The 14,943-nt window shown below is 44.8% G+C and overlaps 1 protein-coding gene across 5 annotated transcripts in view; it reads left to right on the forward strand.

The window, feature by feature from the left end:
• Positions 1-13,013, forward strand: part of orc1 (origin recognition complex, subunit 1) — a 51,793-nt gene extending 38,780 nt beyond the window's left edge. For 4 of the 5 annotated variants that reach the window (XM_086115965.1, XM_086115964.1, XM_086115966.1 and 1 more), the window contains 5 exons: positions 8,870-9,019; positions 9,582-9,701; positions 9,776-9,945; positions 11,182-11,269; positions 12,600-13,013. In XM_086115965.1, coding sequence (XP_085972091.1) covers positions 8,870-9,019; positions 9,582-9,701; positions 9,776-9,945; positions 11,182-11,269; positions 12,600-12,794 — 723 coding nt within the window. In that variant the 3' untranslated portion in view covers positions 12,795-13,013. Of the gene's footprint in view, positions 1-8,869; positions 9,020-9,581; positions 9,702-9,775; positions 9,946-11,181; positions 11,270-12,599 lie in introns of those variants that run through there. The other variant, XR_015101407.1, reaches the window with a different exon arrangement.
• Positions 13,014-14,943: the final 1,930 nt, after the last annotated feature.

Genomic DNA, 14,943 nt, shown 5'->3' on the forward strand with positions numbered 1-14,943 from the left:
TGAAGGGTAGCAATAGGGATACCACGTAGGTGCTTGAACTTCGTCTGTAGATGGGTAACAGGGTAGCTATGCTGCGCTAGATTAAGCCTGTTTGCTGTAAAGGCACCAGTAATCTTAAACTTGACCTTAGGGTTGTTGGGAGAAGAGATCTGGAATGAGACCGTGTGGCCACGCAGTACTTGGATGTCCTGGCGGATTGTGCGCAAGGGAAGGTCTTCAGGGGTGCCGTCCATGGCTAGAGACTTAGCAGCAGTGGACAGCAGCATAGTCCTCTCTGACCCATCATCCAGAATTGCGAAGGTATCCAATGTCTGAGTACCATAGTGCACATGCACACGCACTACCTTCAACATGACCCGGTTCCCGAAACTGGGTCGGTCAATGTAGAAGGACTCAGACACAGAGGTTGTGAGACAACTTTCTTCCTTTGGAGGCAAGTCTGCCTTAACTTTCTCAGCTCTTAGATTAATCTCGTGGAGGGCAAGAAGGTGCCTCCCTTGACAAAGGCTACAGGGTTTCTTGAGATTGCAGTGGGCAGCGAAGTGCTGACGAGCACAGCGCCAGCACCACTTGTTCATCTGGATCCATTCCTTTAGATCATCTTTGATGAGCTTGGACACACTACTACACTGACTGAAGTCGTGCTCTGTACTGTCACAATAGGCACAGTAAGCTTTAGCTTTGTCTTTCTTCTTAACTGGAATCTCTGTAGGCTCGTTGCTGCTATGCAACACGACTGTTTGTCTAGGGGCAGATCGACCGTTACCTTTGGTCGTCTGCTTCTCCTTGGAGCTTCGTCCAATCGTTGGACTGTCGAAGCCCTGACACCATGACTCGTGGCGAAGCCACTCTGACAGATCACGCAAGGTGTGTGTCGCTCCAGATCTAGTGAGCTGATAACGGCGGAAATCAGCCCGCTGTTCTGCAGGAAGCTTACTCGGTAATTTAATATTCGTCCGTGTGGCAACATGTAGCTGATTGCCTCGCTCCTCCGAGAGACTTAATGATGCACGTGAGAGGTCGTGGTGACAGTCATGGATAAGTTTTTAAAAAGGACAACTGCAAACTCTGAATTGCAGGGATGGCAATTTTCCGCGGATACGCGGAAATCCACCATTTTATTTCTTAAATTGATCATTTTTGTGAATCATCTAAATCCGTTGAGAAACTTTTAGGGGGGTCAGGTACCTTATCGTCAAGTTTTCACGAGCTCTCCCGATCAGTCTTTCCATCTTCCGATTGTAAACAGCCCTGCGATTGGACATGCATGATGTTTTACTTGTTGTGATTGGGCGCTATATCGGCAAATGTAAATCACAACCAATCCGTGTTTGCCTTCCTAAACCCCTTTCTCGCGAATGCCGAATGTTATCGAGACTCGCGACGAAGCTAAAGTGCATCAGATAGATGCGGATCTGAAAAACACGTTTCGATGGGACTGGTTGAATAGAAAGCTGACGGTGTCCACAGTAGGAAACAGTAAAGAGGAACCATTGTGCTTGTGTCGGATTTCGTGAAAAAGCTTGATGTCGCTGGTAAAGCTCTGTGTACAGTGTGTGACAATGTCATTCTATACGGATCGAGAGGATGGAAAGCTTTACAGAGTCACGCAACCTCGGTGAAACACCGAAAACAGACATTTCTACTGAAAAGTAACTACTCGATCTCAAGCGCTTTTCGACAGCCTGGAGCATGTGTAAAAACAAGAGGAGTTGGCTAAAAAGAGATTGGAAAAAGAAGGAGAGGACCAATAAGCTTTTAGCGCTTGCTAAAAAGCTTAAAATGAAGAGAAAATAAAGTATTCTACCTCATGAAACTGTATATTGTTGTATATACTGTAAATAGACATCCACTTTATATAATAAAATACATTCATAACCCATATATAGTAAACAGTGTGGGACTTCAATATCACTGTATGAGGTAAGAATCAACAGCTTTTTATCACATTTACACAACACTTTATGAATACAAGTAATGAACAAATCTTAAATATGGCAGGGAATGTGTTTCCTTTTTTAGTTTTGATTTTGAGCAGCAAATTTGAAGTTACATATTGGTGCTCACCAGGAACAGCAAAATTGCACACATTTTCACTTGAAAGAATAGTGAACAATCTTGGGATTTATTTTCTGTTCAAGTTTCAAATAGTGTGTAAATTGAATACACTTCATCTTCAGCATGTTTAGTGCCACTTTTGTAAGTGGCCATGCCCCCATCCAGGCCACGCCCATTTCCGCTTTTTTTCCCATCACTAGCCATTGTCATCCCTGGAATTGGGCTCTGTACAAGATTCTGAGCTGGATGAAGGCCCTAGTGTGTGTGGTGGGAAAAAGAAAGCAAAGACGGTGAGCTCAAGGCAATATAGTGAAAGATATCTTTCGTATGGATTATTTTCACCGGGGATGAGATGACACCTACTCCATTATGCCTGGTGTGTGGCGAGAAGCTATCCAACAGCGCCATGGTGCCGAGCAAGCTTAAACGCCATCTCCAAACGAAACACCCGTCGCTTCAAAACAAGCCGACGGACTATTTTGTTCGCCTGCGTGTAAATACAGAGAAACAGGCAACCTTTATGAGAAAAACCTCAAAGGTAAATGAGAAAGCGCTAAAAGCTAGTTACCTAGTAGCCGAACTCGTTGCTAAATCAAAAAAGCCGCACACTGTGGCAGAGACATTAATACTACCTGCCTGTGTAGCCATTGTCAACGAGATGCTCGGCCCCGACACAGTTAAAGAGATAGCTAAAGTCCCGCACTCTGATAACACAATTGCCAGACGTATTGATGACATGTTTACAGACATCGAAAGCCATGTTTTGGAGAAGATACACATCAGTAGGAAATTTGCGTTGCAAGTTGACGAGTCTACGGATATTAGTGGACATTCTCATCTCTTGGCTAATGCCCGTTTTGTGGATGGAGATGCCATTAGAGAAAACTTCCTATTTTGCAAGGCACTGCCAGAAAAAACAACTGGAGAAGAAATGTTTTGGGTCACATCGCAAGATCTGGACCAGGGAGGACTTACGTGGCAAAACTGCACAAGTGTTTGCACTGATGGAGCTGCAGCCATGGTCGGGCGCACCAAAGGCTTTGTGAGCAGAGTGAAGGAAAGAAACCCAGACCTGATTGTTACACACTGTTTTTTGCACCCTGAGGCCCTCGTTGCTAAGACTTTACCAGCAGAACTGGTTCCTGTGTTGGACGATGTGGTGCGCATAGTGAACTTTGTAAGGACACGACCTCTGAAAAGCCGTATATTCACATCTCTGTGTGAGGAAATGGGAGCGGAGCATAAGGCCTTATTGCTCCATACGGAGATCCGATGGTTGTCGCGCGGTAAGGTGCTGGCCCGTGTGTATGAGCTACGAGAGGAACTTAAAATGTTTCTGACAAATGAGAAGTCTGATTAGTCAAATCAGTTTTCAAGTGATGAGTGGTGCGCAAAGCTGGCATACCTGGCTGATATATTTCATCATCTGAATGAACTTAACACAAGGATGCAGTGCCGAAATGAAAACCTGCTTACAAGCCCAGATAAAGTAAATGGATTCCGTTTAAAGGTCCACCTCTGGCAACAACATGTGCAACGTGCCAAACTGGATATGTTCCCACTCACAGTGAAACGGCAAGGTCCCACTGCTGCACTGTGTGAGGTAATATGTAAACATTTGAAAAGTCTTGAGGAAAAGTTGTCATTTTATTTCTCTTCAGCCTCCACTGAATGCTTTGACTGGGTTAGGGACCCATACAGCTCAGCATGAGTTGTGGGAAAGGACATGACTTTACAAGAGCAACTAACTGAATTGAAACAGGATCGGGGTTTAAAACTAAGATTTGCTGATCTTCCTTTGGACAGTTTTTGGTTGACTGCTACCAAGGAGTTCCCCATTCTGGCCAACGAAGCTGTTCTGACATTACTCCCATTTTCCACAACATATCTGTGTAAGCTGAGCTTTTCAAGCCTAACTTCTATAAAAACTAAAAACAGAGAGACTGAGAGCTGTAGAAGAAGAACTTCGTTTGTGTCTTTCTTCTATTCCTGCCAGGATATCGGTTTTGTGTTCATCTAAACAGGCCCAGGTTTCACACTGATTGAGTATAAATAAACTGAGAAATTATATTTTAATTAAATCTACTGTTCAGAATGTCATTTTATAACATTTTTGGTTAGTGGTGTGCCGCAAAATATTTCCAATGTAAAAAAACGTGCCCTGGCTCAAAAAAGGTTGAAAACACTGTTGTAGTGAATCTCGTTGCGAGGCAAGAGCAGAGAAAAATAAGATATCCTTTATTTGTCCCACACTGGGGAAATTTACAGCCTCCAGCAGCAAGAATGTAGGCAGAAAGAAGAAAGAAGAAAAAACAAACAAACACCGTTCAATTAAGTGCAATATAAATACAAAATGGATAAATCGCAGTGCTATTTACAGTTGTTTTCCACATCATTTAATTATTATTAATATTATTGTTGCTATTTTTTATTCAGCAGCCTGACAGCAGTTGGTAGGAACGAGCGTCGGTATCTCTCCTTCTTGCAGCGCGGGTGTAACAATCTCTGGCTGAAGGAGCTACCTAGTGCTGTCAGGGCGGGCTGGAGAGGGTGGGAGGGACTGTCCATCATAGCTTTTAGCTTAGTTAGCATCCTTCTGTTGCCCACCTCCTCCAGAGTGTCAAGGGAGCAGCCCAGGACAGAACTGGCCTTCCTGACCAGTCGCTCCAGTCTCTTTCTGTCCCGGGCTGAGATGCTGCCTGACCAGCAGACAATGCCATAATGGATGGCTGAGGCCACCACCGAGTTATAGAAAGTCTTAAGGAGCGACCCCTGAACCCCAAAAGACCTCAGTTTCCTGAGTAGGAAGAGTCGGCTCTGTCCTTTCCTAATCAGGATGTCCGTGTTTGTAGACCAGTCCAGTTTGTTGTTCAGAAGAACACCTAGGTACTTGTAGGAGGTCACCCTCTCTATGTCCATACCCTGGATGTTCATCGGTGCTGGTGAGGACTGTTTCCTGCAGAAATCCACAACCAACTCCTTAGTTTTCCTCGGGTTGATCTGGAGGAGATTCTGCTGGCACCAGTCCACAAAGTCCTTCGTCATTCCCCTGTACTCCCGATCGTCCCCCTCTGTAATGAGGCCAACAATCGCAGAGTCATCGGAGAACTTCTGAAGGTGGCAGTTTGAAGTGGCGTGTCTGAAGTCCGAGGTGTAGAGGATGAACAGGAATGGAGCCAGAACAGTCCCCTGCGGCGCTCCAGTGCTGCAGAGAAGCCTGTCCGACTCACAGCTCTGCAACCTCACGTACTGCGGCCGATTTGTGAGGTAGTCTATGATCCATGCTGTGAGATGGTGGTCCACTCTGGCGTTCTGCAGTTTGCCTCCCAGCAAGTTGGGCTGGATGGTGTTGAAGGCACTGGAGAAATCAAAGAACATGATTCTCACAGTGCTCCCAGCCTTCTCCAAGTGTGACAGCACTGAGTGGAGGAGGTAGATAATGGCGTCTTCCACGCCGATGCCAGGCTGATAGGCAAACTGCAGCGGGTCCAGTGCCGGGCTCACCAGCGGTCGAAGGTGGGCGAGGACGAGTCTCTCCAGCGTCTTCATCAGGTGAGATGTCAGCGCCACCGGTCTGTAACTGTTCAGCTCCTTAGGGTGGGGGGTCTTGGGCACTGGGACCAGGCACGAAGTTTTCCACAGCTGTGGAGCTCTGCCCAGCTTCAGGCTCAGGTTGAACATGTGCTGGACAATGTCACACAGCTGGTCAGAGCAGGTCCTGAGGAGCCGGGAACTGATCTTGTCTGGACCTGCTGCCTTCCTCACATTCATCTTCCTCAGTTGGTTCCTCACCTGCTCTGTTGTGACGGACAGGCAGGAACCAGGTGACAGACTGGGTTGATGAGAGCTGGTCGAAAGAGGAGGGGGAGGAGAAGAAGTCCTCAGTGAGAGTGGTTGCAGTTGGTGGTTGGGGGAAGGGACAGACAACTGGTCGAAACGGTTGAAAAAACGCTTCAGTCCATCTGCCCAGTTCTTGTCCTTCTCAGTCAATGTCTTTGGGCTGTCATGGCCTGAGATGGTTTTCAGGCCCCTCCAGACACCAGTGACATTGTTGGCCTGCAACTGGTCCTCCAATTTCATCCTGTATATCTTCTTCCCTTCCCTGATCTTTCTTCTCAGCCGAATCTGCACGGCCTTCAGCTCCTCTCTGTCTCTCAACATAAAAGCTCTCTTCTTCTCCTTCATGAGGGCCTTTATGTCGGGATTAATCCATGGTTTGTTGTTGGAAAAACACCGCACAGTTCTGGTGGGTACGGTGTTCTCCTCACAGAAGTTTATGTAGTCCGTGATGGTGTCAGTGAGTGCATCAATGTCCTCCCCGTGAACCTTGCTTAAGAGTTCCCACCTGGTCGTGTCGAAGCAGTCCCGCGGAGCATATTCAGCTTCCGTGGACCATTTCCTGACCATTCTGGTCACAGTTGGCTGCCTGTGCACCAGGGGTTTGTACACAGGCTCGAGAAATACCAAGTTGTGGTCTGCTCTTCCAAGAGGGGGGAGGGGTTTATATGCCTCCTTGGTATTGGCATAAAACAAGTCCAAAATTTTATTGTCTCTAGTGGCACAGGTTACATATTGCGTAAAGGTTGAAAGGGAGGACGACAGAGAGACATGGTTGAAGTCCCCAGAGATGATCAGCAGGGCGTTGGGGGACTGTGTTTGCAGCCTGCTCACGACAGTCATCAGGGCATCACGCGCTGCATCACCATTAGCCGACGGGGGGACGTACACTGTCACAGCTATGACGTGTGAGAATTCCCTCTGGAGATAATGGGGCCTGAGGCTAATGGCTAGCAGCTCAATGTCCCGGCTGCAGAGTTTGTCTTTGATCGTGATATGCCCCGGATTGCACCATTTGTCGTTCACAAAAACAGCCAGTCCCCCACCTTTTCTCTTTCCACTCCCTTCATTCCTGTCCGCACGTATGAGTTGCAAGCCGTCCAACTCGGCATGTGTGTCCGAAGTGATCGCTGTTAGCCACGACTCCGTGAGTAGCATTAGGCTAGCCTAGCGGTACTGCCTTTGATGTCGCGTTAGCGCCGCCAGCTCATCCATCTTGTTAGGGAGCGATCTTACATTCCCCATGATGACGGACGGGAGGACATGTCTGTACTTTCTCCTCCTTGTGCGGCGGTCCTTCCCGGCTCGACACCCTCGTCTCCTCCTCTTCAACTCGCGTGGGATATCCGGTCTGTCACCGGCCAGTAGCCTGCTGTTAGCCCGCCATGCTAACAGCTGGTCCTTACTGTAAACAATGGAGTTGCGTGTGCCATCGGGATCTCCGTTCACAGGATACGTAAAAAGATTAAAGCAAATAAAGGAGATGAGCAGAAATGAAGCTGCCCCCCCCCCCCCCCCCCCGTAGGTTTGGGGTACAAAACCATGCAAAACAAAATGGGAAGAAGAAATAAATAAAGTAAAAGGACGAAAAGAAACTCAAACAGGGATATGCGCTGCTGGAGAGGCAGCCACTCAGGGGGCGCCATCATAAAAAAAAATATATACATATATATATATATATATATATATATATATATATATATTTTTTTTTTTTTATTATAACGGAACACGGGGACTTTTCGTTGTAGGGGGAGCAGAAAAGAGGGAATGGCTTTAATGCATGAACATTTTTTCACACTAGGGGGTATTTTCGCCCATGTCGGTTTCGTTGTAGAGGAGTTTCACTATATTAGCCGCAACTTTTGTCACACGCTTTCAACCCTGAGGCTTATTTAATGATGCGGTCTGTTTATAGATTTTTCCAATGGCCGCCATGAAGCGCTCAAGCAGAAAAGGCTAGATGCTGTCATGTGACACAGTGAAAACAACTGGCCATGAGAGGGCGCACTTCACCTGTGTTTTGCACTGGACTGCAATCCGAAAGCTGTGTGGCCGGTCTATGACAGACTTGACCGAACACAAAAATCATTTTTATGAAGGCTTTATTCCCAACTGAACATAGAAAATGTACAGCATTAATTAAATAAAAGACTGAGACACGTCAAATGGGACAAACAAATAGAAAAGTAGGCAAAAATAGACAACAGCAGTGGCTTGTGAGCACTTTCCAGCATGTTGTATGTGCCTGAAACGTGGAAAAAAACTAATCTCCCCTGCTTCGCGGCTGTTCACACGACCCACTATGTGACACCGTTCAAACTTCCAAACGACGATATTGTACTCTTAATATCAGCCGGGTACCGATGCCGATTGTAGATACAGCAGGTCTGAATAAGCACAGTTCAGCGTTTGTCTCATTTCACTTTGTGGTCCAAGTCTCATGAGATTTCCCACGAGATTATCCAACGCTCCTTTTAAAGTGACAATGGTCCATTTATTAAACGAGGCAGCATTCACGACAACAGTCATAGTATTGTTCACCTGGTTACATACAGTATGCCAAAAGAAAACTTCCCAAAAGACATTGTCTTGAAAGCGTGGATGGTAGAAAGCCAAATGAAGGAATGGTTGACCGAGTGTTACGGCAGGGAACGGTGCCATTTTTTTTTTAAACCAGCCATGTGAGTGCTGTTTTACTGCTGCCGTGCTGCCGCGTTACAGGCAAAGAAAAGTTAAGGTATGTTATTAAACGTTGAAACCTCTTTCTGTGTACCGTCTTTCTTTGCAAAAATCTCATGTTACATTATGGACACCTGCGGTTTACAGACAGGTGTGGCTTGTGTGTGTACAAAATGGTTTTTCATCTGTGGGTGCGGCTTATAATCAGGTGCGCTCTATAGTCCAGATTTACGGTATACATGTGATTAAATGTTCAGCCTCAATGAAGTTTAATATGTGTACTTTCTCTCTGTAGTTGGACCTTTTGTGGACCAGGAAGCAAAATGTGATGTATAACCTTTTTGACTGGCCAACGCGACGTCATTCCCGCCTGGTGGTTTTAACCATCGCAAACACTATGGACTTGCCAGAGAGGATCATGATCAACAGAGTGGCCAGCAGACTGGTGAGCAATAAAGCCCAACATTGTAAAGACAGAGTTGGGTTATTGAGAGCTGCCAACTGTTCTGCATTATCCATTTTTTTTTGTGCAAATCTTAAAACACGACCTTGTTAATGGGATATGTAAAAACAAAAGAAAAATATGGGTCATATTGCCCAAAAAGATTGAAAACGAGCAAAAATACATGTCGATAATTGCGATCTATGTTTGACAATATGCCACTTCCACCGATGGCTTCGTTCACATCAGCCCCGCTGTGGAAGCTACACGGACGATAGCAGACGAGTCCAAAATTAGATGAAAGCTAACGCATTGACTCCACCCCAATTGCTGCTATTTTTAATAGAGTGCCCGACCTTTGTGCTTAAAATAGTAAGATATCCCACAATCCCATTCAGCGGGCCACACTGGCAGTCAGCTTCACCTTTTCTTTGCGAACGCTTGTACGCCAGTAGGTTTTCATATTTTTATTAGTTTATGCAACTGGAAGTATAAGAATATATATATGTATATGTAAAGACCCCACCAAAAGTGTGTTGGTTCTCCCCCTGCCTTGTTTTTCCAGGGTTTAACTCGACTGTCATTCCAGCCTTATGGATTCAAGCAATTGCAACAGATCATAATGTCTCGGTTAAACAAAGTCAAGGCCTTTGAGGATGATGCTTTGCAACTGGTGTCCAGGAAGGTGACGACCAGCACCCGATAACCCTCAACAGATTGATCGTGTCTCAGAGACTTCAGCGGTACAATTCTCCTCAGGTAGCTGCTCTGTCAGGTGATGCTCGCCGGTGTTTGGATATCTGTCGGAGAGCCACGGAGCTCTGCGAGCATTCTGCCACCAACACTTCAACCAGAAGATTAGTGGGGATGAATCATGTGATGGATGCACTCAATGAGATGTTTTCTTCCTCCTTCATCACTGCTGTCAAGTAAGATCCTCACAGTAATACAGGGATGGCAATTTTCCGCGGATACGCGGAAATCCGCCATTTTATTTCTTAAATTGATCATTTTTGTGAATCGTCTAAATCCGTTGAGAAAATTTTAGGTGGGGTCAGGTACCTTATCGTCAAGTTTTCACGAGCTCTCCCGATCAGTCTTTCCATCTTCCGATTGAAAACAGCCCTGCGATTGGACGTGTATAATGTCTTACTTGTTGTGATTGGTCGCTATTTCGGCAAATGCAAATCGCAACCAATCCGCGTTCGCCTTCCTAAACCCCTTTTTGCGAATGCCGAATGTTATCGAGACTCGAGACGAAGCTAAAGTGCGTCAGATAGATGCGGATCTGAAAAACACATTTCAATGGGACTGGTTGGATAGAAAGCTGACGGTGTCCACAGTAGGAAACAGTCAAGAGGAACCATTGTGCTTGTGTCGGATTTCGTGAAAAAGCTCGATGTCGCTGGTAAAGCTCTGTGTACAGTGTGTGACAATGTCATTCTATACGGATCGAGAGGATGGAAAGCTTTACAGAGTCACGCAACCTCGGTGAAACACCGAAAACAGACATTTCTACTGAAAAGTAACTACTCGATCTCGAGCGCTTTTCGACAGCCTGGAGTTGGCTAAAAAGAGATTGGAAAAAGACGGAGAGGACTAATAAGCTTTTAGCGCTTGCTAAAAAGCTTAAAACGAAGAGAAAATAAAGTATTCTACCTCATGAAACTGTATATTGTTGTATATACTGTAAATAGACATCCACTTTATATAATAAAATACATTCATAACCCATATATAGTAAACAGTGTGGGACTTCACTATCACTGTATGAGGTAAGAATCAACAGCTTTTTATCGCATTTACACAACACTTTATGAATACAAGTAATGAACAAATCTTAAATATGGGAGGGAATGTGTTTCCTTTTTTAGTTTTGATTTTGAGCAGCAAATTTGAAGTTACATATTGGTGCTCACCAGGAATGCATAAGCAAAATTGCACAAATTTTCACTTGACAGAATAGTGAACAATCATGGGATTTTTTTTCTGTTGAAGTTTCAAATAGTGTGTAAATTGAATACACTTCATCTTCAGCATGTTTTGTGCCACTTTTGTAAGTGGCCACGCCCCCTTCTGCTTTTTTCATCACTAGCCATTGTCATCCCTGGTAATAGTTGACCGTTTTGATGAAGTAAAGATGCCGTGAAATGTGTGCTTTTCAGGTCTGCATCGGTGCAGGAACAGCTCTTCCTTCGTGCTGTCATTGCAGAGTTTCGGCGGTTGGGTTTGGAAGAAGCAACTTTCCAGCAGGTACAAAAAAAAAGTCACCTTCTGATGGCACAAATCAAAAAGCTTTACATATAGTTAGCTTTTGAGATAGGTTATTTATTTATTTGACCTTCACTTTTACAAATAAGGCAATTTAGAACAGATTCTTGAATGAATGAATGTTGTCATTTACCTCTCAAGGCATCGTACTGATCCCAACTGGAATGCTCAGGTTGTCTTTTTCCATGGTATCTAAAATGGTGCCAAACATCTACCAAGCCTTATTCTTTCATCAATGATGTTAGAGCCCAAGATTTGGGGGATTTAGAACCGCAGTCAGCAGGTAGTTCATCAATATAACCTCTGAAAACACGGTTCAAATTTGCCCCTATTCAAACAATTCCCCTGCTGCTTTATCAGCTATCCATGATGCAATATTCTTAAAGAAATCCGGGTTATCCTCTCGTGGAACGTATAAATTAATTGAAGTAAATATAATGCCGACTATTCTGTCAATTTCCATTACTATTCTCCATTTTTTAATCACTGAAACTCCTTTCGTGACAGAAGGAAGCAAGCAGCCTAACTGAAGATATCTGTCCATCCTCTAACTGAAGATAATTGCAAAAAAAATAAAAGTTTACTAATTGCAAAAAAAAAAGAAAAATGGCCCAATTCAAAACTCAGGACAAAAAGAACATATATAACTGAGAAAATACTAAACGACCAATTCCAGAACAATGTAGGCTTCCACATACCACACTGGATCAGTCGAGTCCACAGACCTGAGTAACCCAGTCCCCGAAGTATCCTGGGCGGATGTTGGTGACACACCCTCCTTGGGGAAATGGGGGGAAAAAAACCTCTGCCACGGTCGTCCTTTATAATGGTCAGACATAGCACTGGCATACGGTATTACCATTACATTTCAAGTTGCTCATATTGGCCACTAATAATATCATCACTCTCTCAGAAAAAATGGATTCTGCAGATAAGGCCGCATGAATTGGAAAAGTGTCTTGTTTTGAGGTGTAACCTGTGATTTGACTTGACTTGACCAAGACAAAATGAGTGCGAACTTGGTTGAGACTTACATACTGTATGTGTGATTTGGTCCCATCACTGGCTCAAGTCATAATTCAAGCAATTGACTCTGTTCTCTCAAATGATCTGCCTTGGTCAGCCGGTATGTAAGGTTTTGTTTCCGAGTGGTACCATAGCAGGTATTGGCATTTGGGAACTCTAACAGCTGTTGCAGCAAGCAGGACAACGCTGTTTAATGCAGCATGTTGCTTCACTGGAATTACAATTTTAGCCAAGGAATAAAAACAAATGCATATTAACAGTTGTAACTCTTCTGTGTACTTCCCAGGTGTTCATACAGCACCAGGCTCTGTGTCGGGTGGAGGGTCTGCAGTCAATAAGTGTCTCAGAAGTTCTTACAGTCTGTCAACGCCTGGGAGCCTGCAGATTGTTACTGCTCGAGACGAGTCGCTTGGGTGTCCTGCAGCGTATCCGCCTTAATATCAGCCAAGATGATATTCTCTATGCCTTGAAATCTGACTGAAAAAAGGCTATCCTCTATGTTTTCCATTTTGTCAAAAATTATAGAATTGAGCTTTTAAATTGTAACATCTTGCCATTGCCCAAATCTGTGTGTGTATTGTCCACTTTGTAATTGTTAGGTTTTATTTCGCTCTTTTCCTGTTGTCACAAAGAGCTGTATCATAACCCATTTGTCTTTTTATTGTTTATTTGCTGATGTCAATAAACTTTACACATATTACTACAATAGAAATGCTTATTATTATAGATCACAAAAACAAAACTTTCACTGACTGTTATTTTCACTGTAGGCTCAACTCAAAGCAGAGGGGTCCAAAGTCGGTCCTCAGGGGCCGCTGTCCCTGCCTGTTTTCCAGCTCTTATTTTTCGCCCACTCAACCTCCTGGGATCGACCCGTTACCGCGCACACGCACGCACTTACACACACGTCTTGATGAGCAACAGCCATAACAGCGTCTAAGATGAATGAAACATAAACATAGACACAAGAGGCTATGGGTTTGTGAAAAGCCAATCATCTTAGTAGAGACCTGACATGGAGGCATGGGACGCACTTTTGCAGCGTGTTAACGATCGTAGCTCACATGGACCATTTTAAAAATGCTTCTCTCTGCCCTCCAGATTCCCATTCTTTGCCAGTACTGTCGGTGAATTGTACATGAAACAAACTCTGAATGAAAATAATCCGTCCATCCATTCATCCATTTTATCCCACTTATCCGGGGTCGGGTCGCAGGGGCAACAGTTAATGAGGTAAGGGTGTTAAACGCTTTGACTACCTGAGGTAGAAAAGCATCATACAAGTGACAGACCGTTTACCATTTAATGAAGGCATTTTTTCCAAGACACCATTAATGGTCGACACACCAGGGGTGTCCAAAGTCGGTCCTCAAGGGCCGCTGTCCTGCCCGTCTTCCAGCTCTCCAAGGAGCAACACACCTGATTCAAATAATCAGGATCATTCTCATGCTGCTTCAGAGCTGGCTGATGAGCTGATCATCTGAATCAGGTGTGTTGCAGCCCGGAGAGATGAAAAACAGGCAGGACAGTGGCCCTCCAGGACCGGAGCTGGACATGCCTGGTCGAAACTGAAGTGACCCCTTATTCTCGCTAGACATGGTTTTACTTTTTTATTCTCCTCTTCCATTATACAAATAAGAGCTTTTGTGGTTGGTCTGTTGAATGTCACGTGTAGCTGGAATGTGTATGTCTCCAAAGTGGGGGTCGAACTAGTTCCCTTTAAAGCAATTTCCTTTCAAATTTTGTGTCGGAGCATTCACACAAAGTCCCTGAGCATTCCTTGGACCACGGTAAGCAACAGCCGACATGCACACGGCGGCCAAACCAGTATCCCACCGGTCTAAAACCTGAGATCCTAAGTTACACAACATAGGTATTGTAATATCTGTTTCTTGTATTTGTGTGACATCATAGGGAGGGGAGGAGCCAGGTTGGGAGAATATTGGCTCCGGTAGTTAGTCTGAGTGAGGAGCGCATGGGCGTGAGTTGTGGCTAACAGCAACTCCTTTGAATGCGTGTTTATTACTTATTTTGTTATTAAAAATGATGAATAGTATCAGCGACTGCGAGCATCCTTCTCTCCGCTACTGAAGGGCATTACAGTATGTTACAAAAAGCTTCCAACCACCTATAGTTTATATCAAAGTAAAGGATATCAGTGAATATAGATTTGTGACATGGATAAAGCCCGATTGTTTCAGGCTCCTACAGAGCTTGCTGCTGAGCTGATTGTTTGAATCAGGTGTGTAGGAGTAGGGTGGGATCTAAACCAGGCAGGCTATGGCCTCTCGCCCTTCGGTATGATTGTGAGTGTGAATGGTTGTTTGTCTATTTGTGCCCTGCGATTGGCTGGCAACCGGTTTAGGGTGTCCCCCGCCTACTGCCCAAAGACAGCTGGGATAGGCTCCAGTACACCCGCGACCTATGTGAGGATAAACGGAACAGATAATGGATGGATGATTCTCTTGTATTTGTTCAGACTCAACTGAAATGTGCAAAATATTCCGACAGTTTTTCCTTGATAAGGTTTCTACAGCGAGGACCCTTGTTTCAAATACAGTAATCCCTCGTTTATCGCGGTTAATGGGGACCAAAACCACCCGCGATAAACGAAAATCCGCGAAGTAGCG

This window comes from Hippocampus guttulatus, chromosome 7 (assembly GCF_054856545.1).
Source record: "Hippocampus guttulatus isolate MCC_2025c chromosome 7, RoL_Hgut_1.0, whole genome shotgun sequence".
In the NCBI taxonomy this organism is placed as follows: domain Eukaryota; kingdom Metazoa; phylum Chordata; class Actinopteri; order Syngnathiformes; family Syngnathidae; genus Hippocampus; species Hippocampus guttulatus.